The following is a 26,351-nucleotide window of genomic DNA, read 5'->3' as shown; positions in this document are numbered from 1 at the left end:
AGATTAAAAAAAAAAACAGTGGCGAGCAGCCAGAGGCCAATTATAATAAGTCGTATGGATAGATACAAATTCAGTAAAACATAAAACGATACATGATACTCGTTCAGAACGAGATCCTATCCTACCACGCATCCGTTGGAGAACCTATACACGATTAGCACAGGCTGCAGAGATACAGTAAGCTTACCACCATGACAATCTAAAAGACTCGACCCAATGCACAATCAGCTTTAATCGGAGACGAGGACTTCGGATAGGTAACAATCTTGCCTTTTCATACTCATCGATAGGCATGACCTAATGCTGGTTAAGCGGCTTGCATCACGAACGAAAAGAAAAACTTACCAGCGCCATCCAGTAGCTAAACTCACTTGGATTGTCGGGCATCGTCCCATATGTATTGTTTAATCTTTGCAGTAGCCATGGCGCAAAACCAGAACGCAGCTGTTCAATAAACGCACGACAGATAGACATCAGTTCTTCGGTAGACTCGGGAGTATTCTCTGGAGAAGGAGCGTTGGATGACTGTCTAGACCTGTTTGAACTTTGACTAGGCGCTGCGCTTGGGTTGTGAGATTGTGCAGCGAGAGATGCAAAATCCATGCCTTGGAGTATAGACGAAGAGAAGTCGGGGTTCAGTATTCCAGGTGCTGAAGCAGAGGCTTCCATAGCTGGCGCTTGGTGAGATGGCGTTCTTGAGATGGGCGTAGAAACGGGAGCTGCAGGCAGGGTTGCGTTTAACGTTCTAGATCGTCTCTCCACAGCTTCCCGTTCCATTTCAGCTTCCTCTTCTGGTGAAATGTCGTCCATTCTAACATCACTTCAGCCGTGATCGGTTGGAAAATGATTTGGCTCACCTTTCAATCCGCCCTACAGTATAACCATCCAGAGATCCCTTTTCCAATAATTTGAACCGATGCGTTCCCACGGTTTCAACGATACTTCTCCCATCCGGCAACATCTGTACACTTTGTATCTCCAGCATTGTGCCATATTCCATAACCCTAGAGATACTCTGCAAACCGGCGCCTCGAGCAGGCAAAACCATTCCAAATCTCGGAGAATCGCTCTCAATACATCGTCGAATCATAAGTCGATACCGCGGCTCAAATACATGAAGAATAGTCGGCATACCCGGAAAGGCAAGAGTGCAAACAAAGATGGGTGTGGACAAGAGAGAATTGCGTTCTTCTGCGTCTAGAGAAGCACGCCTTTCGGCATATTCTTCAGGAAAAACAGTAGTTACTATCGCAACATGAGCATCATGTCTTGAAAAGAATGTCAAATTGCTGACGTACAGACAAAGAGCAAAACCTTGCTTTGAGGATGATCTTGGAAATAGGTAAAACTGGGGAGATCCTGACGGCATACCGGGCACCTTGGTGAATGATCCAAGCTTCTTGAGAGACATTTGGTGCAGAAAGACTATACAAGGTTATCAGTTTATATACAAATCGATGAGAGGCACTCACATGCTGGCAGGGCGTTGTGACAGGTTGATACAGCATTTGCGCACAAACACCGCATTCTAGAGTAGCCATCAACTCTTTTTTAAACGGCCACTCTTCTTCATTCTGCGCAAAATGCAATACCAAACTCTGATGTCTACGCCGCCTTTTCATTGGCCGACGCGCAGAGGGAGATGTAGGAGAGTCGGATGTCGACCCCAAGTGTCTTTGTTCATTCTCTCCATCTGCTTCATCATCTGACGACGAAGATAAGTCGCTCCAGGTCGCGTCCACATTTCTCCTCCTGCCTTGCCTTTTATTCAACCTGATCTTTTCCTTTTCAGCTCTGAATATTTCCAACATCTTTTCCACTCTAGTATCGAGTAATCCTACACCCAATGTGGCCCTTTGATTGTCATCAACAGAATATGCTGGTGGTAAGGCATCATTTGCAAGATCAAGAGAAAAGGCGGGCGTTTGCTGGCTAGCAGTCAGAATGGGAGTGGGAAGGGGAGGTGGAGGGAAAACAGGGACACCCATACTTCTCGAAGAACCACCATCAGCTTCTTGAGCTTGACTAGTCGGATTTGAGATTGTCGTTTCTTGTCCAAGGTACCTCTTGCAACTTGGGATCTTACAGCTTACGCTGGCCCACAATGAAAGGTTTTGCTGATGCCGTCTTTGTTGAGATGACCAAAGCTCAGCTGGATCTGTTGTAAACTGTACAGGCGGAAGGAGTGGCAAGGACGGGAAGTCGAGATGAGCCAATGAAAGCGTATGGCCACATGGGAGAGTAACAGGGTGATGCAGATACAAAGGACAATTCTTGTTTTTTTGGATAGGACAGTTTGGGCTGTAATGAACCATTTAGCATTAAATAACAGTGAATGGTTGAGCTCACCATGTAAATATACTTTGCAATGCCTGCATAATAGTTTCTCTACCTTCATTCCTCGTTACATTCCCCTCTGCACTGGCGTCTCTAGGTTGCTGAGCCACTAGCGTTGTACCTAAAGCGGCTGCAGTCACATTGCCATTGTTTTGTTTGCCATTAGAAACAATAGATGGAGCGCCTGGTCCCACCGAGTCCAAAAAACCAGATGGCGATGCCAGCGGACGATCATGAGGTTCCGACTCGGGTTGCCAGCCAAAATCAGAGCGCACACGCTGCTCTGTTGTCGCTAGCACAGGAGATCGGGCTCGCGCTAGTGTAAGAGTCTTCCTTCCACTCGTATGGCTATGAGAACCATCGCCCGATGGACTTTCTTGACCATCCGCACCATCTATCCATGATCTATCCTCAGCTTGGGACCTGTCTGCGCTTCCACGGTAAGCTCTAGTAGACGGACCCACGTCATCTGCCTCAGGACGACGAGAACACTGCTCCTCGTTCCTGATATGCATTCGATTTGGTTGGTCGATAGCTGTAGCACTTCCCTCACCTTCCGAAAGCCACCTAGGGTCGTCTCGCTCCGAGAATGATGTTGAACGACGGTGCACAAGACGGCACGTTGGTGTTGCGACCACTGGAGTGTCTAGTGACATTGCTTGTGACGTCTGCCCTACCACCACTGCGGCAGACTCTCTGGCATCACAAGCAGGAGACGGAGAGAGACGATAAGGCGGAGGTGGAGATGACTGGGCATTTGCAGTATGAGGATGTGAGTTGGCCATTGTGTAGGAACGTCTCTCTGCGCCCAATCAAACTGTAGCGGGCTGATTAACTCGTTTGAAACCTCAAAAGGTAGACGAGCGCATTGAATTTGGATAAATAAGCTAGAATGCAGTTGAAAGATGAAAAGTAGATGGAAACAAAAGAGTAAGATTGATTAGAAAAAGAGATCAAAAATCAGTAAAGAATGAACTTGTCGATTCAGACAGTGGAGATCAAAAAAGGACCGACGGACAAGACGATCATCGACGATTATTCGGACGATGATCTTGTCCGAAATATCTACCCTTTATGATTATTCTTCTTTTTTCTAATGTATAAACCCTATATATACATTGTCGTCACATTTGCATACATACATGCACATTTAATTTGCTACTTTTAGCTCATGCATCCATAAACCGCCTATACATATTTTCTCCAGCATGCATCCAAGTAAAAATCTGCTCCGAGTATAATACACTTGTGTAAACGAGAGAAGGCGGACATCGCCGCCATAAGATGGCAGACGCAGAGATCAGAAAAGGGGGATTGTTACGTAATTTAACCTCCTGCCACATATCAAATAGCTGCGGGGTTATGGGTGAAAGATCACATTGATAGGTAATATACAAGATGAGATTCTTTGACTTTACTCTTGCAACAAAAAGCCAACCAAACAGTCAAAACTGACCTGGCAGCGAGTTTAGCGGGATACAAGCCACTATGGAATTACTCCTCATTTACCGTACTCTCAAGTGATTGGAATATGGCTTGACGACGCCTATCACACGTAAAGAAAGGCGGCGGTGAATATGCAGCGCTCTAAATCAAGACAGTTTGATATAGCCTCAAAGATTTGATGTGGGGAGGATGATTTTGTTCGTCATTAGCCTGAAGAAGCGGCGTCTCTATGCCGTCCATTATGCGTGCTCATTTCTAGCTGTTACATGACTTGCTATATAAGCAATCCTGCTGATACATTAGAAAAATAAAGATTCAAAACATTAAAGATTTATTACAAAATGAAAAGAAATGACACGTCATAGAAAAAAAGCGCGTTGAGGAAATGTGGCACGCCTCTCAGAATCTTAATTCAGGGCCAGATACACAAACATTCAACTCGCATTAATTCATTTTCTCATTACAATAATCTATTTTCTTTTTCTTTTCATTTTTCTTGAAGTTGATCCCACTTTATCATTCTCATCTCCTTGGCCACGCGCCACTCATCTCAGCCAGTCGCCATACAAGAAAAAATACACTCTTTAAGAAAAAAAAAGTCGCGTCAAGCACATCAGCATACCCCTCAAGCCATCTTCAGCGCGATGCCGCCAATATTAACCCACCATCCTTCACTCTTTTACATCTTCTCCATCATTCTCTCGACCTCTCAGCTCGTCATGTCGACCTTCTCACCCGCGCCATCAACACTTCCTCAAGTTGACTTTTCAAAGATGGGAAACGTGGGTTTTGGCGGGTCGTTTTCTGGACTGGACTGGTGGTCATCCGAATCCCCGTATGCGCCTGCCTCGTCTTCAAAACCGAAATTTTCATTTGACGGAGACACACTGTTCTCTCGGTTGTCGGATGGAAATTTTCACCCTTTGGGTAGTACAAATGCTGGAGGAGTTATCAATGCGTTGTGCTGGTTCGCACCTGCAGATGGTTCTTCGAATGGTACATTGTACGTCGGTGGGTTATTCTCGTCGCTCGGTGGCGCATCTGCAAAAAACGTCGCTTCTTGGTCGCTAGCAGACAACTCGGTCAAATCACTGAGTAATGGACTATCTGGGCCTGTTTTGACGTCGTATTGTGATAATGAACATTCACAAGTTTGGTTCGGGGGTTCGTTTGATGCTCCCGAGGGGCATGGAGGCAATGTTGCCTTATGGTCTGCATCTTCATATAGCTGGAAATCGCCAGAGTTTGGAGGATTGAATGGACCCGTGGAGAGCATCACACCGAGCGCAAACGGTTCAAGCATCTTGTTTGGAGGAGCATTCACTACTATCTTTGTCTCAAACACTTCGTCCCTTCTCAATTCAACATCCTCTATCAACGGAACAACTGGAAACCTCACTTCTGTACAATCAGCTCCGGGAAACACCGCCACTGTTGGCGATTCTGGATACCTCACCCCGTTAAGTGTGTCGGCCTCAGCATCATCTTCTGCCGACTACACTATTCAGGCAGGGCCGAGCTCAAGCCAGTCAGAATACTCTAATACGGATGTCTTGCTCTGTCCTGGTAGCGGCGTATGGCTTGCGGAAGATAATACTGTTTCTAATGTAAACGTTGTTGGTCAAAGTTATCTGTCAGCAACGGGCGTGAGAGTGGTGAATGGTTTGGTTAATGGAAGAGGGACCACATATTTCTGGTGAGAGCAAAAAAGCGCCTTGCAAGCTAATATTCACAACTCTTTTAGTTTTACTGTCCTTCCTTCTTATACGGAACTCAGCCTAACTTATACGAACCCTTCCACCGGACAAACTGAAACATGCACGACACATTGTCCTCTTTATACAGACCCTTCAATCTCAGGACAAGACTTTATATTCACGAATGGTGCTCTCAACTTTACAGGATTTCAAATGCAATTAAAAGGATGGATGGGAGGTGGTGCTGGATTGGGCAGTGTGTCTTTATTGTCTGAGGGTCAGTATTGAGTGGATTATTCATAGTAAGAGTAGAAGTTGACATATTATACAGGCGCATACCTCTCTGCTGCATCCTCTAGTAATGGCCCAACTTGCTCAAACACAGGTAACAATGGCTCCGTGCAGACTGTTGGAGAATGGAAAGCAAACACTATTGCTACAGAAGAAGCGACTGCTCCTTACCTTTCTTCCTCGGTGTCAGTCAGCAACCCTTCCTACCCACAAGTGACATTCAAACCATATGTATCGGCTGCAGGGAATTACGACATTTACGTTTTCGTACCTGGATGTCTCAATGCGGGCGACTGTAGATCGCGTACCAGTGTAGACATCGAGGTATTTCCTTTCTCCGGTGGACTTGGGTGGACAAGCACCATCTCGGAACAAGTCGACTACGACACAAAAACTCTTGTCTATTCTGGACCAGTTGGCGCAACCGCTGCGGACTTTTCTCTCTCTGTCGTTCTGAAGCTTGCTGCTGAACCCGCCAGACCTGAAAGTGGCAACCATTACACGATTGTTGCCGATCGCGTCCAGCTAATTTTAAGAAGTCTCAATGGGGTTGCTGGTAATTCGACCTCTTCCCCTTTTAATTCAACCTCAAGCGGAAGCCCTAGAAGCAATAGCACCATTATTTCCAACTCTACTCAAATCACCAACAATTCTTTGAATATTGCTTTCGGCGTTTTCGAGTGGTCCCGTTCGTCCTCTTTAAACACCAACGCCGCAAATTCCATCCTCAGCAACGTCAGTGAAACCTCTCTTACCCGCCTTGGTTTTTCTCTGGCTGCCGCCCTAAATGCCTCTGGATCTGCTGCCTCCTCTTGGGTTGTCAATTCTGTTGTCAATACCAACGATATTGTTTTTGTTGGAGGTGATTTCTCAGCTAGCAACAATTACACAAATGTCCTTTCAATCGACACGTCAGCTGGACAAGCTTCAGCCCTTGCCTCACAAGGTCTGAGTGGGATTGTGAATGCTGCGGTGGTTGTGGATGGTTATGTCTTCTTTGGCGGAGACTTTACTTCAACTGCGTCTTCAGGTGGAGCAAATCTCAATCACATTGCCCGGTATGACCCCAAATCCAAGGCTTGGGCAGCCGTAGGCGGAGGTGTCGATGGCTATGTTACTGACCTCATCGCATCTGCATCGTCAAATGAAGTTATTATATTAGGTAACTTCTCTCATGTTATGGGCCCTGATGGTTCATCAAGTCAGACTGGCGGTTTTGCTGTATGGAACACCAAATCAGAAAGTTGGGCAAACACTGGCGTTTTATTTGGCAATGTCTCTGCTGGTGCTGTGTCAACTTCCCAGGCTTACTTTGCAGGCAAAGTCTATGGCTCTGCCAACAGCGCTGTTAGCGGTATAGCTGTCCTCTCCACAGGCGATGATGGTACCGCCACTATTTCTTCTCTCAACGGCGTAAGCTTTGGAAGCGTTGGCTCGGCTGCGTCTTTGTCTATGTCAAACAACAAAACTCGTCGTTCACTCGATCTTCCTTCCTCTGTAGCTCGTACATGGCTTAGCCGTTTCACCGATGCTCTCGTCGAACGCACTCTTCCGGGCCTCATTTCCCGTGCTACAGCACCTACAATTATCTCACCTTCATTTCCAGCTCCTGCAGTCCTGACTGGAGCATATTGGAAGAATTCTTCTGCTGATGGCAAGCCTACCATCACCATTCTTGGAGGCAACATCACCTCATCTAGTGGAGAAATTGGTGGTGTAGCTTTCCATTCTGATAGACAAAGCGGCATGGCGGGCCCGAGACCCCCTGTCTCTGGTGTGGTCAAGGCTTTGAGTGTTATAGGTCATAATTTGTACGTAGGCGGAGAGGGCGTTAGTGTGGATGGTGTTGGCACCGGGTTACTTGTGTATGACATGCAGAATGGCTCATGGATGAAAGGAGGCATGCCCTCTCTGAATGGTGAGTTAAGCAAAGGTGGATATGCTCTCGGTATCGGATGAATGCTAATATTCAATCAGTGGGTTCCGGATCGAACGTCATTGTGAATCAAATTCGCAACAGACCCAACACCGATACAGTCGTTGTCGCAGGTAACTTCGCCACGGCAGGATCTCTAGATTGCTCAGCCGTCTGTATGTGGGATTCCAAAAATGCCCAATGGTCTACACCAGGCACAGGACTCTCGTCTGGAGAGGTTCGAAGTGTTGACTTTGCAGGCGTACGTAAAGACCTATCTTTGAATAATATATAAGGGCTGATCTTGGTTCTAGAACTCTTATGATATACTTATCACCGCTGGGTCGTTTGTCCTTTCCGATGGTACCGTCACGTCTGTTGCCTCATACAATTTCAACAATCATTCTTGGACTGCTCTTGGATCACTCCCAGGTCCAGCTCTTGCTATCGCTGTCGACGACAGGAACATCACCAATATATTTGCTGCTGGATATTCTGCATCGGACGCTACGCCTTTCCTCCAACAGTGGAATGGTAATACCTGGACTGCTCAAAACAACAGTCTCCAGACTGGCAGTGTCGTCCAACAGCTTGCCTTTGTCCCCATGGCTGCGGAACATGCCTCTCGAGGAAGCATTGAGAATGACAGAATGCTAATGGTATCTGGTGATTTGTATCTTGAGAATCTAGGCAATTCCACCAGCGCCTTGTATGATGGTGCCCACTGGTATCCCTATCTTATTGGCACTTCCTCTTCGGGTAGCCCCGGTGCTGGATCAAGTCTATTCTGGTCCAAGTCGGACTTTTCTTTCAAAGTTCACCATTTCCTCGCCAAGGGTCTCGTTGTACTTGTCGCTATCGCCATCGCTACTGGCCTTGTGCTCTTATTCATTCTTCTCATGGTCATGCTCGCCTATTTCAATCGGAGAAGAGATTCTCAAGCTGCTCAGGATCGTCAGGAGATGTATGGAAAAGAGGGAAGTGACATTTCCTCTGCTCACCAGAACGTATTTGCCAATGTTCAAGCGGCTCTGGAAGCCTCACTTATCGGCGGAGGCTTAGCAGGCGCGGGCGTGAGTGGCGCCACAGCTACTAGAGAATCTGCTGCAGCCACTCAAGCTAGACTGTCTGATCCAAGTTCTTACCATTCAGGAGGTTATCCCATAGGATCATATGAAGATTATGAAGCTGATGACGATGAGTCGTATGCAAGAGAGACAACAATGAGGTACGACTTTGATGGTCCCGAGCTTCAAGAGGGAGAGATGCCGATGAAAGCGGGACAGACAGTTATCATTCTAGATGATGAACAAAGTCATGAGTGGTGGTATGCACGGGATCCTGCTACGGGGCGAGAAGGTATGGTCCCAGCGACATACGGTATGTAGAATCTGACGTATCCAATTGCAACGCCTTGCTAACCGCTTAAATAGTTTGGTAAAGGCAGTTGAAAGCATTTACGATCTCTAACGACATGTATCAGACAAGGGGCGGAGTAATAATCTAGATTATAATGTACATATATACATCATCCTAGCCATTGATCATTCAATGTTATCTTTGTTTTACTTGTACTGTGCAAAGGTCATTCAGCTCTTTGATATGCCTCAGTATGCCCTTTAATTGGCAATACTGGTTTATTGCTGGCTATTTCCTTAACAAAATAGAGAAACATCATCAAAGCTCATCATATGCATCCGGAATCGTGTATTGTCATCATGTACATATCATGCTCCACAACATTGCGTTGATATGATAGCTCATTACTCTGTCAAAATTGGGAAGAAAGATTGGGGTTATACAATAGCATTTTGAGCCCATAGCAAGTTGTAGTATGGGTATCCTCTATATCAGCAAGAAATAAAATGGAATGAAAATATCTAAGCATGTGATAATGGGCCCGTCGCGGCCAAATGATGTGATCCAGTCTTGATCGTGGGTGTCAAGGATTCGCTTTCCAAATCTGGGACAGGTAATGCCAACGAGGTTGGACTACTTGGAGTTGTTCGATTGTCGGCGGTTGGCGCTATAGGTCTCGCTTCTTTGGCAGCGCCCTCCTCAATGCCGTCAGTTTGCGGCACTTCAGGCGTGGTATCATCTCTTAGATCGTGAACATGGCCGCTCCCCTCTTCTCTGGTATCAGTATTAGACACCACAGTCGCCCTCCGTCCGTCGTTCATTTCTTCCCATGCCGGGGGCGGTACATCATCCTCCTGTTCCACCATCATCCTTCTCCCTCCACTTGCCCTCCGCCTCCTTCTCTTGCCCTCTGGAACATCGTCCAACCTCACGCCAACAAGGTTCACAGCTTCGTTACTGCTTAAGAATCGCATCTGGTCATCACTCAGGCCAGCCCGAGGCAACGCCGTAGAATCAAAACTAGCTCGAATAGCCGTGTTTGGAAGAGGACTCGAGATAACCAAGGAATGGGTTGACTGCCAAGGAGACGTCTGATGAGGCGTCGACGAAATTGATGAGAGTCGGGATGTTTGAGGTTGTAGAAGAGGGAGCGCCGTAGCAGAGTGAGGATGTTGAGTCATCAGGCTTCCCGGCCTATGGCTGTTTGTGCTAAATCCGGCCCGGGAGAGTAGGTCTTTAAAAGCCAAGCTTGTCCGTTTGCGAATCGTTGTGGGCGATGGCGCTGTTGCACCAGACTCAACATCGACATTACCGCCTGTAAAAGGCGGAGAAGACATCGCTTCCAGATATGTCGGCGCTTCTCCCCAACTCCGCCGTGAGGCACTGCCTGAACGATTCGCTTCAGGCGTGAAATCACCCGAACCTGCCATGACTGTCGGCGGAGCAGATTGTGGCACCGACGGCGATGATGGCCGTATATCCAGTTCCACCTCGCCTTCATTCATCGTCCTATCTTCCTCTAAGCCCCCATCTCCGTTACCAATCAAACCGACACTAGATGTTTCGCCCTGGAGTGTCTCTTCTGACAACGTAGAGTCTGCCCGCAGTCTACCGAGACACGATTAGCGCCTATCTAGCCATCCAACCTCACTCACCTAACCAAGACCAATTCCTCCTCTCCTGCCTCCTTGCTATAGACTGGCAACGTCCTGACACTCCTCCCACTCTCCGTCCTCCGCACTACTCCTCTGGCACTCCTCCTATTCATCCTCGTATTCGCCTGCGATCCAGCGCTTCGCTCTGCTTCTCCCTCATCGCCTCCACCACTCAGACGCTCTGCCGTCAGAATCCTTGTCGAGGCATTTGTATCCGCTCGGCGGCGAGTAACCGTCCACCACTTCTGAAAATGACTCGCAATTCTTCTCCTATACTTGACCTATACCAATCAGACCACCTTTCATCCTGAATCACAGCCACTCACGACCACAATGACCACCAGACACAACAAAAGAGCTGTCACAACTGGCACAATCACAGCCACCGACAGTCCCATCCCATGGTTATCATCTCCGCCCGATGCAGACACAGCACTCGTCTCTGTAGCCACCAAGCTTGTCTGCGAAGCAGGCGTTGACGACGACGACATCAAAATTCTTTTTTAAAGGATATAGCTTGTAATGTTGTAAACTCAACAATTCTTTTTCTCTTTTTCTTTCCAAAATAACTATCTATTTTATTTATTTTGTTTCCGCCATAGACATCATCAAACTCATTAAAATAATTTCATTTCCTCCTCTCATTTCTATACATTTCCTTGCTTTCAACGTGGCCTCTGAAAGGAAGCAGCGAGTAGGATGATGGCCGTCACACCCGATACTGATCCTTTTAAGATTGGGATAGGCCGTGCATGCTGGTTTAGGCATGCTTCTCCTTGTGGGTGGGCGCAGAGAGATGACTAGGATGGATGATGACAATGGGAGAGTGTCTGTCCCTGCGGTCTTGGCCAACTCTTCATGGCAGCGTCCTCTGAGCGAGAGGCTTCGACAGTTTGCGACTAATACATGGGCGGCACACATCCGTCGTCTCGCAGGATGCTTTGCTTGTCCACATGCACCCTCGCCTGTCTTTCCATCTCTGAATTGATTGCCCAGACCCAACGGTCTCTTTCGAGCTATCGCTGTCAGCGTGGCTTGTCTTTTGAAACCCACCTTGGAGCGTGCTTGAAAGATGAGCAAGTCGCCGCAAGACTTGTTCAGCTGTGGAGGGGTATATATCTCTCCCTGGTTAAGATCCCAGGGATTGACCGTCCTTTTGAGCCAGCGTGAACCGGGCAAGGCTAGGCGAAGACAGAATATTGTATCTTGTGAACCATCGGATGACTGAAGGCCATCCTGATAGACTCTAGGTCGTATCATAAAAGGATCTTCTCGGTGGTTATGGGCGACATGCATCTCATCGTAAGCCAGCAAGCCAGAGTATACCTGTAATAGTGTTAGCGGATGTGAAGAAACTGTGAGACATCTGTGATCAAGCTGACATATGCACCAAACAGAGGGTACTGTTTCTTTCTGGGATGGAAAGAAGCGTCCTCATTAATCTTGAAGGTTACCAGAGTGCCTCTGGTCAGCACCACAAATTTAAGCCTGTACGGTTAGCAAAGACCATCTTATCATGCGCTCACCTGAATTTTTTCCATTTGTCACTCTTCATGTAGACTCTTCCAGATAGGCATATCGGTCTACAGCCTTGAATGGTACACCAGTCCCAGATGTCTGCAAGAAACTCTTCCGATCCGTCGCTTATGGCAACGCCAGCAAACTTGTTGCCGCGAGCAGCCAGAGTAGCGGCATCCATCCGTAAGCGGGCTCTTGGTAAGGTTAGTCTGTGCTTCTATGGGGCTTGATACGACATACTCTACTCGGTGTCGGCGCTTCCAATAGGATATGAGCTCTCGCAGGCGCTCAACCCATTCCAATGCCACTTCTGCGGAATGTGCTTCAAGTTTGACAGATTTCCCGGGACTAATGATAATTTCAAACGTATTACTGTCAGCATCACGCTCTGAAGAAGGGCCATGAAGGGCAACTTTGGTGATGTCTCGAAGGTCAACGCAGCCAGCAGCATGTCGGATCATGAGAGATATTCGCCTCTTTTCGTTTTGGACAAACTCCTCGTGTAATTGGGAGAAGAGGATGGGAGGGGCGGATCCTTCCTTTTGTGGTGACAGTGGTGGCTGAGCTTCTTTCATGCTTGCGATCAAGATACAACCTGACATCATCAGAAAGCTCTTTCTCAATGTTGACTCACCATCATGGGTTGATAGGTATATCGTCTCCTTGAGGTTTCCACGCAGTCGATGTAAATATCCTTCAATGCCTGCGGGCTCATTTATACAAGTACTATCCTCCAGCTTCAGCATTCTTGGCTGATGCCTAGCATTGCGAAGCTGTAGTTCTCTGAGCATCCGGCCGTCCTAGAGTCAATTAGAAGTATTCTTACTGTTGTATGAGAACAACTTACTTGCATCCTTGCTAAACCAGCCAGGACAGCCCACGGTCTAGGTTTACCTTCAACAGTAGCTGAATAAGCCACCCAATCCAACAAGCCATCGCTGGCTTTCCAAGCCAAGCCAAGATCTGTTCTGTCGTGAGACCCTTCCAGCTTGTTTTGGTTCAATAATTCGTCTACAGGAGTGTTTTCTTGGAGTACTTTCCAACATATTTGAATGACATTATCGATATCAAAACGTTCCAAAGTGTCACCAATGTATCCGCTCTCTTGGTCACCTGGAATGCGCAGACGTATAACTGTCGACAATGCAGGAGCAGCAATATAAAGATGAGAGGGCAATTCACCACCGAGATCCCTCCAAATTTCCCAGTACCAATCAAGAGCCCGTGATCGTTCTATGACTTTGAAGATAAAGACCTGGCTTCCATAGCGTCTTCCTTTTAGCCACTGCACCTGCCGAGAGCTCCTAATTATGGTTTTCAGGTCTCCCAAACGAGAGTTAGTAGATACTTTAGAAATCATATCTACATCACGTTTTAGTTTTCCAACAGAAGTAGTCAAACAGAGTGTCAGGTCGTCAGGATTGAATATAGAAAGAGATGTTCGATTTGGATTCAGAGGGATCACGTAGCAAAGTCGTTTGTAACCCATCATACGTTCTTTGAAAGGGAGTCGCCAATCTTGATACAATTCAATGCAGCCTCTACGCCAGACAGCTATATACTCTTCGAAAAGCTCCAATCTTGAGCATGGACTTCTTCTCTAATATTCGTCAGTGACATTCACTCTAAGTGCTTCTTACTTGCCTGTGTGGCCTCGTCGAATGCTTCTAGACCATCTTCTCGATGATAGCCAATACGCACTATCATTCGATCTACAAGCTGTCAGCAAAGCAGCGAATAAGGAATCAAAGTACCTCGAAGTACAACATCTCCCGCTCCTTTTGTGTCATCCTGTGAGCTCATGGCATCCTCTGTAGCACCAGCACTAGTGCCCTGAGTTTCTTCTCCTTCTCTTGAAAGTACAGACACTGGATTTGCAGGCATGTTTTTGTCATTGCCACTTTCCTGAATGACTGGCGAAATCACATGAACGTTGTCAATGGGAAATTGTACACTCTTTGGTTTCCCTGGAGGCCCTCCTGAAGATTTGTGGCCGATCTGAACAGATTGAGCTCGAAGTTCTTGTCTGGAGTTGTAGCGAAGAGCAGATTTGAGCTTTTTTGGCATTGTTGAATTCAGGCTCGCAACTCTTGACCGGATTGTCTCTTTTCCCTTGTTATTTACCAATGAATTATCATTCCCATCGGGTTCGATCAGAGGCCGAATAGAAGAGTTCAAGGAAAAGTGAGTGTTGGGAGAGCCGTTGTATGTTGCCGTTGGCCCATGGAGAGAGGCATTAAGGGACTCATTTTCATGTATGAGACCGTCGCCCGTTTCATGGACGGTTGATGAGGACCGAGAAGCCGTTTGGCTTGATTCCCCGTTTGTAAACTCGGTGCGTGCAGTGAAAAATGTCTCTTGGGTCGTATGCGTCGATATGGGTGGCCTATAGAGCTCTTCTCTCTCCTTCATTATTTTGCTCCCTACACTTTGAGTTCTTTTTTCCTCAGCGTTGAGTTGAGATAATGCTGGCTGAGAGTCTTCATAATTCACTGTCGACATAAACTCTCTCCCAACGTCAAAACTATCTCCAACCCACTTTTCACCTCCAAAATGCGTATCATTCTGTCCTTCGAGCTCATGATCTGAACTTGAATCGAGATCAAGGTCTTCTTCCACATGTTCACCTTGTTTATTCCTCCTTCTTATCCGTATTCTGGCAGTCGCCCTCCTAAGCCTGCCGTCTGGACTCTCCATCCCTGCAAGGTCACCCAAAGGCCACTGACCATCCCTCAGCTCTTCTTTTATCCTGGCAATTGTTCTCTTTCTCAAGTCGTGGACATGTCTTCTCTTTTGCTCAGCCTGTGGTGAGTTGTATACTTTTCCAGGTATCGGGCCCAAGAATCGACGAGGCAGCACATGAGGACCTTTTGGATGTGAATCACTGGCGACAACGGGTGGAGCTGGCTCGAGTGATGGCTTGGAAGAAAATTGTCTAGAGGGATGGCCTTGATTGAGATTAGCTGCTGAAAGAGAACCTCTTTGTGATGCAGAAGACATGCTGATGGTCACTGCGAGTTATAGTCGACTGATGGTAAGCTGAAGATGGATCAACAAGGAAATGTTGATCTGAGAACAAATGCAAAAAGAATAAAAAGTAAAAAGAAAAGTCTTAAAAAGCAACTTTAAAGGAAACTTAAGTTCATTTCATATCTTATGACGTTTTAGATCCGGCTTTCTCTCCATTTTCGCGCCTGATTTTATTTCGATGATAGTTTTATTGGTCGGTATCGCCAAGCATCTGTAAAACTACTCTTGAAAAACGTGAACAGCAAAGCTTGACGGCTTGAGACTGGCTTAATGCATGACAGAGCTGTTTTGGATTTATCTCTCACTTTTTGGGAACCAATCATGCCGTCAGAGTCCAATAGAGACTGCATACAATTGAGAAAAGACAATACTATTGGCAAGACGATGCTTTGTTTCTTGAGTAAAGGTGAAATGTATGATCATTCTTGAAATACCTTGAATACCAAGTCTGCGCTTCTATACACCCTATTCCCCTAGTCCGTCTCTCCATACATTCGGCATGCAATGTTCATAGCTTGAAGCTACCACAAATTCGTTAGTTTCGAACTTGAACTCAAATGTCAATAGGCGCTACAACTCACTTCCTGGAATAACAGCTTTGCTGCATATGGAATATACACTTGAGATATCTGGGTACTGTTCCTACACACTGAGCAGTAAAACTCTTGTTTTTTAAGGTTGGCAACAGCCATCAGACCGCAGATATCGCAAATGTGTATTCTGAAGGCGTCAGAAGAATCTTGAGAAGCAGTTTAGCAAAAGTCATTTCTTTGTAACACAGCATCCAACTCACCATACATCCTCTCCTTCAAGAATCCAGCAATACCATGAGATATCATACAATCTCTTTCCATTTCTCCGAAACGCAAACCACCGTCTCTGCTTCTACCTTCCACTGGCTGTCTTGTCAAGATTTGCAATGGCCCTCTTGCCCGTGCGTGGATTTTATCATCCACCATATGTTTCAGTCTTTGGTAATATGTTGGTCCAAAGTACACTTGCGCTTGAAGCTTCCTTCCAGTATGACCATGATAAAGGACTTCAAATCCGCGAGAGTGGTACCCCTTGGCCCTCAACACCTTGGAAACAGCCTCGACAGTCAACTCAGTAAATGGTGTGGCATCGCCTTCAGAGCCAGTGAGAGTAGAAACCTTTGACAACAAACATTCAACCAAGTGTCCAATGGTCATTCGAGAAGGAATAGCATGTGGATTAATGATGATATCGGGCACAAGTCCCTCGGCTGTGAACGGCATGTCTTCCTGCCTGTAGGTGATACCAATTGTACCCTTTTGACCATGTCGAGAAGCAAATTTATCACCAATCTGAGGCACACGTGTCGACCTCACGCGAATCTTGACAAACATGTTACCTTCACCGTTGGTACTCAGCATGACTTGATCCACTACACCTTGCTCAGTGCTCTTAAGTGGCGTTGAAATATCTCGTTTAGTGTGAAGTTGTGTTCTTTGACCAAGTTCTTCACTGTCCTCAGGCAATGGAGCAGTCTTGCCGATAAGGATATCGTCACCGTTAACATTTGTTCCGGGGGCTACAAGACCATCCACGTCAAGCTTAGCATATCTGTCACTTGTGCCGTGCTTCATCCTTAAAGTCTCATTTCTATCTGGTTTCTCAATTGTTTCTGATTTGACCATACCTTTCATCTTCTCTGTATCCGTATATGATCGGTAGTATAGTGATCGGAAAAGACCACGGTCAATCGAAGATTGGTTCATAATAACAGAATCTTCCTGATTGTAGCCAGAATAGCACATGATGGCTACAATGGCGTTCTGGCCAGCAGGAAGCTCAGAGAACTTGAGGTACTCCATAGACCGTGTTGTAGCGAGAGGCTTTTGAGGATAATACAATACATTGACCATTGTATCCATACGCAGTTGATAATTTGTGAGACACACGCCCATAGCTTGCTTGCCCATCGCAGACTGGTAGGTGTTACGAGGAGATTGGTTATGATCGGGGAAAGGAATGATACTGGCACATACACCAAGAATCATGCTGGGATGAATTTCCATATGTGTATACTGTTGGCTCCACACAGTACTTTTGATACGCGCTGCTGGGTCAAATGATTCCAAGTTGTGAGCTGCTCTGTCTCGCACAAGTTCTTCTTTGCTATGCGCTGTCCGAGAATTGATAAGATCTTCTGGTGTCATAGCGATCAGAATTGTTTCCTCTTCTGCCGCGTCTACATATTCAATGATTCCATCCGATAATAACTTTTTCCAAGCGCCAGACAACATGCCTTCATCAGCCATTTGATCAATACGGTCAATGTGCTCTCGTTTGAGTCGCAGTGTTTGATTAGGTTGTTCAACAATGAATAGTGGTCGACAAACGCGCCCAGCATCTGTGTAGAGACGCAGCTCACGTTCTCGAATATCCCGAACAATGCTAATTTCGCATCTGAGTTGACCACCACGACGCATCTGCAAAAGATTATGATGTAGGGTTGGAGCGTCTCGGTGAATTCCCATCCATACGCCATTGACAAACACCTTTGTGGCTGTAGGAGCATCTTGGTATTCTGAGAGATCCTCTAGACCCCACTCTTCCAAGAACTCCATGACAGGGGCAGAGTAAGACCCGACGGAGATATAAGACATAAGCGCAAGATTTTTGACAAGGCCACAAGCGGAACCTTCAGGTGTCTCGGCGGGGCACACCATACCCCAATGGGTATTATGAAGTTGACGGGGCTTAGCTGCCTTGGAATCTCGACCGATAGGAGTGTTCGTACGTCGCAAGTGGGAAAGGGTTGAGGTAAAAGTATATCGGTTGAGTACTTGAGAAACACCTGCTCGAGTGTTGTCACGTTTGCCCCAATTACCTGTGGCAAGTGCGTATTTAAGCCCATCAGTAACAGTATTTGGCCTAATAGCCATGTTGAGAGCGAATTCTTTATTTTGCTCAACACACTGCAAATCTGTCAGCCTGATCAATTCATCTGATTGGACTCTTGATTCTAACCTTCTTCAAATACCTATACATGTCCTCCCTGAGCTTCCCAAAAACCACATTGAACATTTCAGCCATCAGTGGTCCTGCAAGATCCAGCCTTTTGTTTCCAAAGTGATCGCGATCATCCAACTCTTTTCTGCCAAGGGCCGCAGTACACAAACGATGAACCATGTAGCCCAAAAAGTAGGCTTTCTTCGATTCAAACCCTTCGGATGTTGAGACATGAGGCAAGAACTCCTTGTGCAAGATATCGAAAGCGGCTCGTTGTCGCTGAGCTCGAGGCGCTTTTTCATGCTGACCACGTCGGCCTATGAAGTCTAATGCAGTATCACGGTCCTGAACAGCAAAGGACTCCTCAATACTGGGTTGAAGCATCTCAAGAAGAGCTTCATCTTCAGCCCCGAAACAGATATGACTGAGAACATCACGATCCGGGACAATACCAAGAGCTCGAAATACAACAACAAGAGGAATGTCAACCTTGGTATATGGGAGGGAAACCCTAATAACCCCACCAGCCTTACGAGATATTAGCTCAAAAACTTTTTAGATACGCTCCTCATTCGTAACTCACAGTACCAGATGCCCTTGCATACATCCTGACCTCAGTATGATTTGCTATCCTGCCACTCTTTTCTTTCTGAGAATTGATCTCGGCAAAATACGTATATCTTGCTGGAGCAGCCTTTAAAAAGACAAAGACGTGGTTTGTCGCCATTCTTTCCTGAGCAATCAACACTTTTTCAGAACCAGAGATGATGAAATATCCTCCTTGATCATAATGACATTCTCCAATATCGTGGCATTGATCATCGGGAAGACCATGAAGAAGGCAAAAATTAGAGCGAACCATGACGGGGACCTGAAAAGAAATGAGCTATGTTGCGTCGAATAGCTAATCACGATACATACTTTACCAATAGACGTCTGTTCCTCCTCCGCGTCCTCGACCTCACCATCATTGCCAACTGCAGGTTGCCAATCTGCTTCCACTGGGTCATCGACGCCCAACGCGGTCAAAGTCCTCTTCTTGATGTCGACATACAGAGGCGCCGAATAAGTAAGGTTCCTAAGCCGGGCTTCTTGAGGGAATAGCATGTTTGTTCTACCATCCATTTCCGTATGATTAACTCTGGCAAGATAAATCTGACCAAAAGAGATTTCGTAACGTCTCTGCATCGTTTGTCAGCGTTCAGTTATGGTTGTACGGAGATTGTACAGACAGTCTCGTCGCCTTGGATACCAGTATACTGTGTAAATTGATCCAATGTTAATCGGGAGTGATCGTCAACAATCTCCTGTATTGTGTTCTCAATAAACTCGTTGAAAGACTCGAGTTGTTGTCGGACCAAACCCTTCTCTTCGAAAAATGCATTGATGACTGTCCAGTAGTCCTCCTGGCTGAGGGATTCGTCCTCCAGCGCGTCATCGTATTTTTCCTCGTATTCTTCGTCTTTGACCTTTGTAGTCTGAGAGTAGTCATAATTTGGGTCGTAAGAGAAACAGTCGTCAATTGGTTGAGATTGGATGGTATACGGATCGCCTGATTAAAGAGTAAAGCTGTAGCACTATCCATTTCTAAAGTACTACTTGATAAAGAGATTATATTCACCTGCATCCATCTTGGAGTGTACTTTGCCAGAAGGCTCGTCTAAGCTGCACGGCGGTTGGGTAGCTTTGAAAGTACAAGCTGCTGTGAATGAATCCGAACAGTATGCGTGCACGCTCGAGATTCTTTTTGAATTTGTCCTGTCAAACTGGTATTTATTAAATGGATAGCTTAAACAAGATAATTGTAATGGCTATTATTGAAAGAGATGGAAGAATGAACCAGTAACGGCAATAGCGGGGTAAAATCTTTGTGGCACCTCCACCTTAACTTCAGCGGATATGACCGCTATTTGAGAATTTTGAACATGTCCACCAGTCTTTTTTGACTCCTTCCGTCTATCTAAAAACATAAATAATTGTGGCACAGCAATGGCTATCAGCAAGAAGGAGTATCGAAGGCAGAAAACAGCTGTCAAGACAAAAGAGCTGGAATCCTCTGTTCAGCCTCTCAAGTCTGCTCTCAAAGTCGACAAGAAGCTAAAAAAGGCAGAAATCTCAGACGATGGACTGGGCAGCGACGACGAGGAAGGGGATGAAGATGTGAGCGAGGAGGGAATGAAGAGACTTATGGAACTTGTGGACGTGGAGGACTTGAACGAATTTGAATTAGCCATGTTGGGCCGTGGAGAGGAAGATGGCGAGGACGAGGATGAGGAGGAAGAAGACGATGGAGAAGAAGTAGATGATAACGATGATAATGACGGAGAGGATGATGATGAGGTATATTAGATTCGATTAGGCATCAGCTATTGCTAATCCATCTCTAGGAACAAGATAATACTATTATAAATGAACAGCCAGACGAGGATGTGGTCTCTCTTGACGGTCTTGGTTCAGATATTTCTGTTGATGAGGATGCGGTGCCTAGACAGAAAGTGACTATTAACAACAAGGTATGCTAGGCATTGTCAGATTTGAAATCAGAGCTTACAAAAACAGCCTGCTCTACGAATCTTGACTGATGCAATCCGGATAACAAACATAGCTTGGCCTGAACATCTGGTGCTTACGAGTAAGGAGACTGCCGACGTAGATCCCAACGACGGTGAGTTGCGCCTGTTGAAATGATTTTCTCGATTGCTCATCTGCCTTACTCCAGACCTTCAACGAGAAACTATTTTGTATGTTTCCGTCCTCTCTCCACAGCCTCAAACTCATCCAGCTATAGCTACAAGATTGCCCTTGGCTGCATCTCTCAGGCAAAGAAGCTTGCTACCAAACATGGTATCCCATTTACGAGACCAGATGATTACTATGCTGAAATGGTCAAATCTGACGAACACATGGAGCGTGTGAGAACCAAGCTTGTTGAGGAAGCGCAAACCATCAAGAAATCCGAAGCAGCCAAAAAGCAACGAGATCTGAAAAAGTTTGGCAAGCAGATTCAACAAGAAAAGCTCAAGCAACGAGAACAAGACAAGAAGAGTTTCGACGAGCGGGTGCAAGGTCTCAAGCGAAGTGAGTTCAAAACCTTGCCATATCCTGGCCTTTAAACTGACTCTTTAACAGAGAGAAAGGAAGGTATGGAAATTGGAGAGGATGGAGACGAATTTGATATCGCCGTTGAGGATGCCATGAAAGGCCGGACAGAAAAGCTTGGGCGTGGCACGCAGGACAAATCTAAGGCGAGTCATATGAAGCCAGTCTAGAACAAGCTACTAACCTTGACTTTACAGATGCCTCGTCATGTTCGTGATTCCAAATACTCTCTCGGTGGTGGAGGTCGCAGATCCAAGCAAAACACTCGAGAAAGTACGATGGATTTTGGCGGCAGCATGTCTCGTGGCAAGGGAGGTAAGGGACTAAAGGGTGGACCAGGTGGTGCAAAATCCAAGGGCAGGCCAGGCAAATCGAGGAGACAGGCTGGAAGGGTTTGAGTGTCTGAAGAAACGTGTATGCATCGTTGTGTATCATTTCGAATCGGTATGACCTGCAGTAGTCCTAGCAAATATAATACAAATGGCCCTATTTGGGCTGTCTTTATTCAATCTTGACTCTACTCGCCGGCGAAACCATCCATCCTCCGAGTCGTCCATAGTCTACTGACCAGCTTTAACACGGTATAAAGCATTCAATAGCCAGCAACGGTACAACTCCGCCAAGCATCTTATCAGATAAGCCAAACGTCCTTTGGTCACCGGGTTCCTGAGCTTGCATCTCTTGTCCATTCCTCTGTTCACAACCCGTCACTATACAACCACAACTATCTGTCAAAGTAGAGGCACAACAACTACGCCGTTGCACACTGCAGCTCTATCATACAACTTTTCCAGCGATCCATTCAAACTGTAACCCATGCCCCATAAACCCAGCAAGAACTTGCGGACATTGAACGAGTTCTTCGCGCTGTCTAGCGCCCCACGGGTCTCAGCTTGCTCCGTCTCTCCATTCTCATCTGCCTAGAGGCCGCCAGACAGCCCTGCTAAATCCGAGCTTCTTATCCGATGCAATCGCACTTGTCGTTCTTCTCATTTTAACTCAGCTCGGCCTTCCTTTATAACGTTCTCGCAGCGGATGGCTAATAAACAGCCAACCTTCTCTGGCGCCGTTCTTGATTTCCATTGTTGTTGTAAGACAGTCGAAGCCACCGAAGCTATTCGACCTCAGGTATTGAGTTTTAGATGTGCCAGAATGTTGTTGAACCTAGTCATGCTTGCCATTCACCATCCGCTCCTAGGTAAAATCAGACTCCGGCTGGCGCTGTCTAGAATCTCCAACAAAGGATTCTAAAATCCGTTCCGCGAGATACGGAAGATTCATTAGGTCCACCGAGGTTCTTAAGAATCCCCTAGGAGATTGTTGCCTTCCATTCCCATATTACTGTGTCGAGCCTACGCCTTCATCTCTTGTCGCCTTTATTTTATTTTATTGCTCGAATTACCCTACAGATAAGCCACTCACGTTACCCATCCTTGCCCTGATATAGCTCGCAGATTGTTTCCTATACAGGGTTCAATTTCCTCGAAAAAGCTCCCTGAGATTCAATAGAGTCGCTTCCTCCTGTGTTGCCAGAAAACTGCAAGAACACCCAAGTAAAGCATCCGCCAAACACTTGTTATCTCTTTTCTGTTACAATTTTTTCAAAAGCTCGTTCTGAGCATTCTTTTTTGTGTATGGTCGACGCTTTCACAATCGATTTTGTGTGCATTGACAAGATACCCACAACTCCATCAGACTCGCTCCATCAATCCCGATCTGCCCGGTCAGAGAAACCACATTGCTCAGCGGCCACATTCTGTCGTAAGTAGCGTTGTCATTATGAATGTAAGAGTGGCTTGCTCATCCATTTTTCTCTAGTATCCATCCGTTCTTGCCAAACATCTTGTTCTTTTCATCGTCGTCGATAGCATGTTTTGTGAGCCAATCCCTCGCAACGCTCCATCTCATTTCGCGCCTCATCCAGCCGCCATGACGCCCCAAGGAGGCTCACCGCAACGACTATTTTCGTCTCCAACCCACCACCAACCCGCGCTGACCCGGCCACTGTTCTCATCAGCCTATCCTTCGCCTACATCCATCTCTTCCTCACAGGCGGTGCCTATCCCTTGTCTACCGCAGCAGCAGTCCTACACTGTCCCTTCTACACCTTGTGCCAGTTTATCCTACCAAAAGCTCCACGCTCGCTCCCAGTCACAGCGCCTCGTGCGTCCAAAGCCTTTGAAGAAGGCATCGTCGACGATCAAGCATAAGAATGTGCAAATGTCGTTGGACGTCAAAGTTGAAAAGGCCGGTGGCTTCCACGCCTTCTTTGTGCCCTTGTGCAAGGGTGGCGTGCCCCGGCCTCCGCCTTCGAGCCCAACCAACCTTGCCAACGTCAAGGAGAAAGGGGAACATGGGCAAGGGAGAGTGGGTTTGTTAGGAGGAGAATCGCTGGATTACTTTGGAGCTTGGTCGAGGCATAGCGAGAAGCAGGAAGACCAATGGGTTGAGAATGTAGGAGAGAGTATGGAGGTGGATAGATATTAAGAAAGAAAAGAAGAAAGTTGCATAATCTTTTTATTGTTATTAAAGAGTTAGTCACAAAAAGTGGAGGGCAAAGGAACCCTCCTAATGAGTGTATCAGACAAAACTTGAAATTAAATAGATATATTCGTTTGTTGTAGTACCATTCGTCTTTTCATGATCAGTGGCATAGCAGGTATTTCTTGAGACATTGGGCATCGTCATCGAGGAGCATACTACATTCAGTTGGAGGTTTGAATGCATACTCATTGCAGCGTTTACGGTGGACTATGGCTTGTGATGGAGAGTTTGTATCCTGCGGGGAGATTATGTTTGCTCAACTTCGGTACTAGTGGATACTCGTTAGTAACTAGGAGATGTTGAGAGGATGATTGTTCACATACACTTCCATTGATGGTCACATATTCCTGCGGATATCAGTGATTGTTGCGTATTTTGATCATACTCACATGAGAAAAGTCACACGTCCAGACGTTTGCTTCTTCAGTTCCATTGCCGAGATCGATCTCAACCTTCAAGTCTTCTTCGGCAAGGATGACGCTTGCTCGTCTTTCGTCCAAGTCGGCTTCAGGTTCTCCGTGGGTCAAGAGACGGAGCGGGGTCGAGTCGGTGAGCGTGGAAGAGGGTATGAAGGAGACGGATACGCGGTCGGGAATGATTGGATGAGAGGTGGCAGTGTAGCCGCTAGCGTGTGGTCAGCCTGGGTTGCAGATGGTATCACGTAGCGCCATACACAGCGCACAGAATCCGGCCCCAGTTGGCGTCTAAGAATGGTATAAGCTGGTGTATTGCATGCGGGTGACGTCGTGGTTACCTTGGCCGTACATGGCCGTCTTGAATAAAGCAGAGTTGGCAATGCTCTTGGCCACCGCATGTGCGTCTTCGTATGAAGGCGCATTCTACTCCCACGGGTTGATTAGCCATGACGCCGTTTTTGTCATTTATCACATACTTTGACTCTGATCGTCACGAATTTGGTCGCGCCCTCGCCGTCCCTCACAACTAGCTGAGCCAGTTCCTCTGCAAACGACCGAAGCTCCTCTCTGAAGAGATGGAAATCAGAGTGGCCCTCGGTAATCTCCTCCATCGCATCAGCACTCTCTCCTTGCGTCTCAGCCTTGGCAGCAGCACCGTTAGCGAAACAGATGATGGAATCATTGGTGCTCATATCGCCATCGATGGTAATTGTGTTGAAACTCCTGTCTACCGCATAATTGAGGGCAGATTGAAGGGCCTCGGGGCTAATGGCAGCGTCAGTCGCAATGACGCCTAGCAGAGTAGCATGAGGCGGCTGAGGCGGGCCCATAGATGGGGCAATCATACCAGCACCCTTGTCGATTCCAGCCATACGGATCAGTCGGTCCCCGAGCTTGAAAGATTTTGCTCGTAGCTTGGGAAAGGTATCGGTGGTCATGAAAGCCTTGGCAAGGTCAAGCCACGCTGTAGGAGAATTATCGACCGACTGAGCAAGCCTGGAAATGTTGGACATGATTGAGGCGATAGGAAGATGCTGCCCGATAACGCCAGTAGACATGACGAGTGTCCCTACACCGGCTTCACTAGGAGGTAGCTGAGAAGTGACGCCTTTTGACATTTCCCAAGCGTCATCAAGTCCTTTCTTCCCCGTCACAGCATTTGCGCAACCAGAATTGACGACAAAACCTCGTGCTCGCCCTCTACCAGTTTGCAGTAGTTCAGTTGTGACAGTAACAGGGGCCGCCTTGAAGACATTTCTAGTAAGACAAGCCGCAGCCGACGCCGGTTGATCAGTCGTAGATACCAAAACACCCAGGTCGAGTCCTCCGTTCTTCTTGATAGATGCGCGAGTAGAAGCTACCGAGTAGCCAAGTGGAAAAACCTCTGGAGAAAAAGTATGGACATGGTGGTCTTTTGAAGATGGCTTCACGCTTGTCGAGGCTGCTCGGGTGAGAGCAGAAATGGCTCGCACTATCACTGAAGATGGCGAAGCCGCAGACAGCATAGTCTGTCAATAGTTGAGAAAAGTTAAAGATACTAAAAGTCAAAAAGATAAGAAATGACATGACATTAAATCATTTGGTGGAGGTGGAGGCCAACTGAATTTATGTTGAGTCAATTCTATATTTCTTGTCTTTTTAAATCGACTACAAACTCTTTTACATTTAAATTTTCAATTCTTCCATATATATATACGAACGTCGCCTCAGAAAAACCTTTCAAGCTGCAACTCGGTACGCCAACCTCACAGCCAGTACAATAGGAGCGACTGTGAGATATGCCTCTGCATTTCCCAGTGCAGCCATTTCCGACGCTGTACCTCGTCTGACGTACTCTATTTCCACAAAATATACTCATATCTCACTAGTCGTAAGCTGGAAAATGGAGTTGCTATGAAACAGTGACGCCGTGTGAGTACTGGTGAGAAAGTGAGAATGCTGCTGACGGGAAGCATTCACAGTATGTGCTGGTCGTGTAGGACAGCCAGTATTGGCAGATGGACGAGATACAGCCGGCTTTTCAAAAAGACAACCAGTCTAGAAAGCATGGCGACATTGCCTGCATACT

The 26,351-nt window shown here is 46.6% G+C and overlaps 7 protein-coding genes across 7 annotated transcripts; 3 read left to right on the top strand and 4 right to left on the bottom strand.

The window, feature by feature from the left end:
• Window positions 1-116: 116 nt before the first annotated feature.
• On the bottom strand, window positions 117-3,122 carry L203_100256 (uncharacterized protein; the record flags this gene model as incomplete). Its single annotated transcript, XM_066209718.1, has 7 exons — window positions 117-144; window positions 188-297; window positions 346-811; window positions 858-1,245; window positions 1,299-1,425; window positions 1,473-2,301; window positions 2,350-3,122. 7 exons carry the CDS (start codon window positions 3,120-3,122, stop codon window positions 117-119), a joined length of 2,721 nt encoding a protein of 906 aa, XP_066065815.1.
• Window positions 3,123-4,427: 1,305 nt separating this feature from the next.
• On the top strand, window positions 4,428-9,127 carry L203_100255 (uncharacterized protein; the record flags this gene model as incomplete). The annotated part of the gene is made up of 6 exons (XM_066209717.1): window positions 4,428-5,479; window positions 5,528-5,757; window positions 5,812-7,689; window positions 7,749-7,948; window positions 8,001-9,066; window positions 9,120-9,127. The coding sequence occupies 6 exons, from the start codon at window positions 4,428-4,430 to the stop codon at window positions 9,125-9,127; spliced, it is 4,434 nt and encodes a 1,477-aa protein (XP_066065814.1).
• Window positions 9,128-9,566: 439 nt separating this feature from the next.
• Window positions 9,567-15,218, bottom strand: L203_100254 (uncharacterized protein; the record flags this gene model as incomplete). The annotated part of the gene is made up of 10 exons (XM_066209716.1): window positions 9,567-10,653; window positions 10,701-10,981; window positions 11,027-11,198; window positions 11,416-12,026; window positions 12,083-12,164; window positions 12,227-12,412; window positions 12,459-13,018; window positions 13,066-13,818; window positions 13,863-13,930; window positions 13,973-15,218. 10 exons carry the CDS (start codon window positions 15,216-15,218, stop codon window positions 9,567-9,569), a joined length of 5,046 nt encoding a protein of 1,681 aa, XP_066065813.1.
• A 503-nt stretch (window positions 15,219-15,721) lies between these two features.
• Window positions 15,722-19,855, bottom strand: L203_100253 (DNA-directed RNA polymerase II subunit RPB2; the record flags this gene model as incomplete). Its single annotated transcript, XM_066209715.1, has 8 exons — window positions 15,722-15,769; window positions 15,830-15,987; window positions 16,042-18,190; window positions 18,243-18,752; window positions 18,808-19,095; window positions 19,146-19,406; window positions 19,457-19,776; window positions 19,846-19,855. The coding sequence occupies 8 exons, from the start codon at window positions 19,853-19,855 to the stop codon at window positions 15,722-15,724; spliced, it is 3,744 nt and encodes a 1,247-aa protein (XP_066065812.1).
• Window positions 19,856-20,213: 358 nt separating this feature from the next.
• Window positions 20,214-21,721, top strand: L203_100252 (uncharacterized protein; the record flags this gene model as incomplete). Its single annotated transcript, XM_066209714.1, has 7 exons — window positions 20,214-20,564; window positions 20,612-20,737; window positions 20,784-20,889; window positions 20,944-20,965; window positions 21,013-21,302; window positions 21,354-21,469; window positions 21,521-21,721. The coding sequence occupies 7 exons, from the start codon at window positions 20,214-20,216 to the stop codon at window positions 21,719-21,721; spliced, it is 1,212 nt and encodes a 403-aa protein (XP_066065811.1).
• Window positions 21,722-22,957: 1,236 nt separating this feature from the next.
• Window positions 22,958-23,810, top strand: L203_100251 (uncharacterized protein; the record flags this gene model as incomplete). Its single annotated transcript, XM_066209713.1, has 3 exons — window positions 22,958-22,960; window positions 23,019-23,084; window positions 23,142-23,810. 3 exons carry the CDS (start codon window positions 22,958-22,960, stop codon window positions 23,808-23,810), a joined length of 738 nt encoding a protein of 245 aa, XP_066065810.1.
• A 313-nt stretch (window positions 23,811-24,123) lies between these two features.
• L203_100250 (arginine biosynthesis bifunctional protein ArgJ, mitochondrial) lies at window positions 24,124-25,788 on the bottom strand (the record flags this gene model as incomplete). The annotated part of the gene is made up of 6 exons (XM_066209712.1): window positions 24,124-24,135; window positions 24,191-24,214; window positions 24,257-24,491; window positions 24,541-24,571; window positions 24,622-24,706; window positions 24,760-25,788. The coding sequence occupies 6 exons, from the start codon at window positions 25,786-25,788 to the stop codon at window positions 24,124-24,126; spliced, it is 1,416 nt and encodes a 471-aa protein (XP_066065809.1).
• Window positions 25,789-26,351: the final 563 nt, after the last annotated feature.

Source organism: Cryptococcus depauperatus, chromosome 1 (genome assembly GCF_001720195.1).
Source record: "Cryptococcus depauperatus CBS 7841 chromosome 1, complete sequence".
Classification (NCBI taxonomy): Eukaryota; Fungi; Basidiomycota; class Tremellomycetes; order Tremellales; family Cryptococcaceae; genus Cryptococcus; species Cryptococcus depauperatus.
This window is presented reverse-complemented; position numbering and strand designations above follow the sequence as displayed.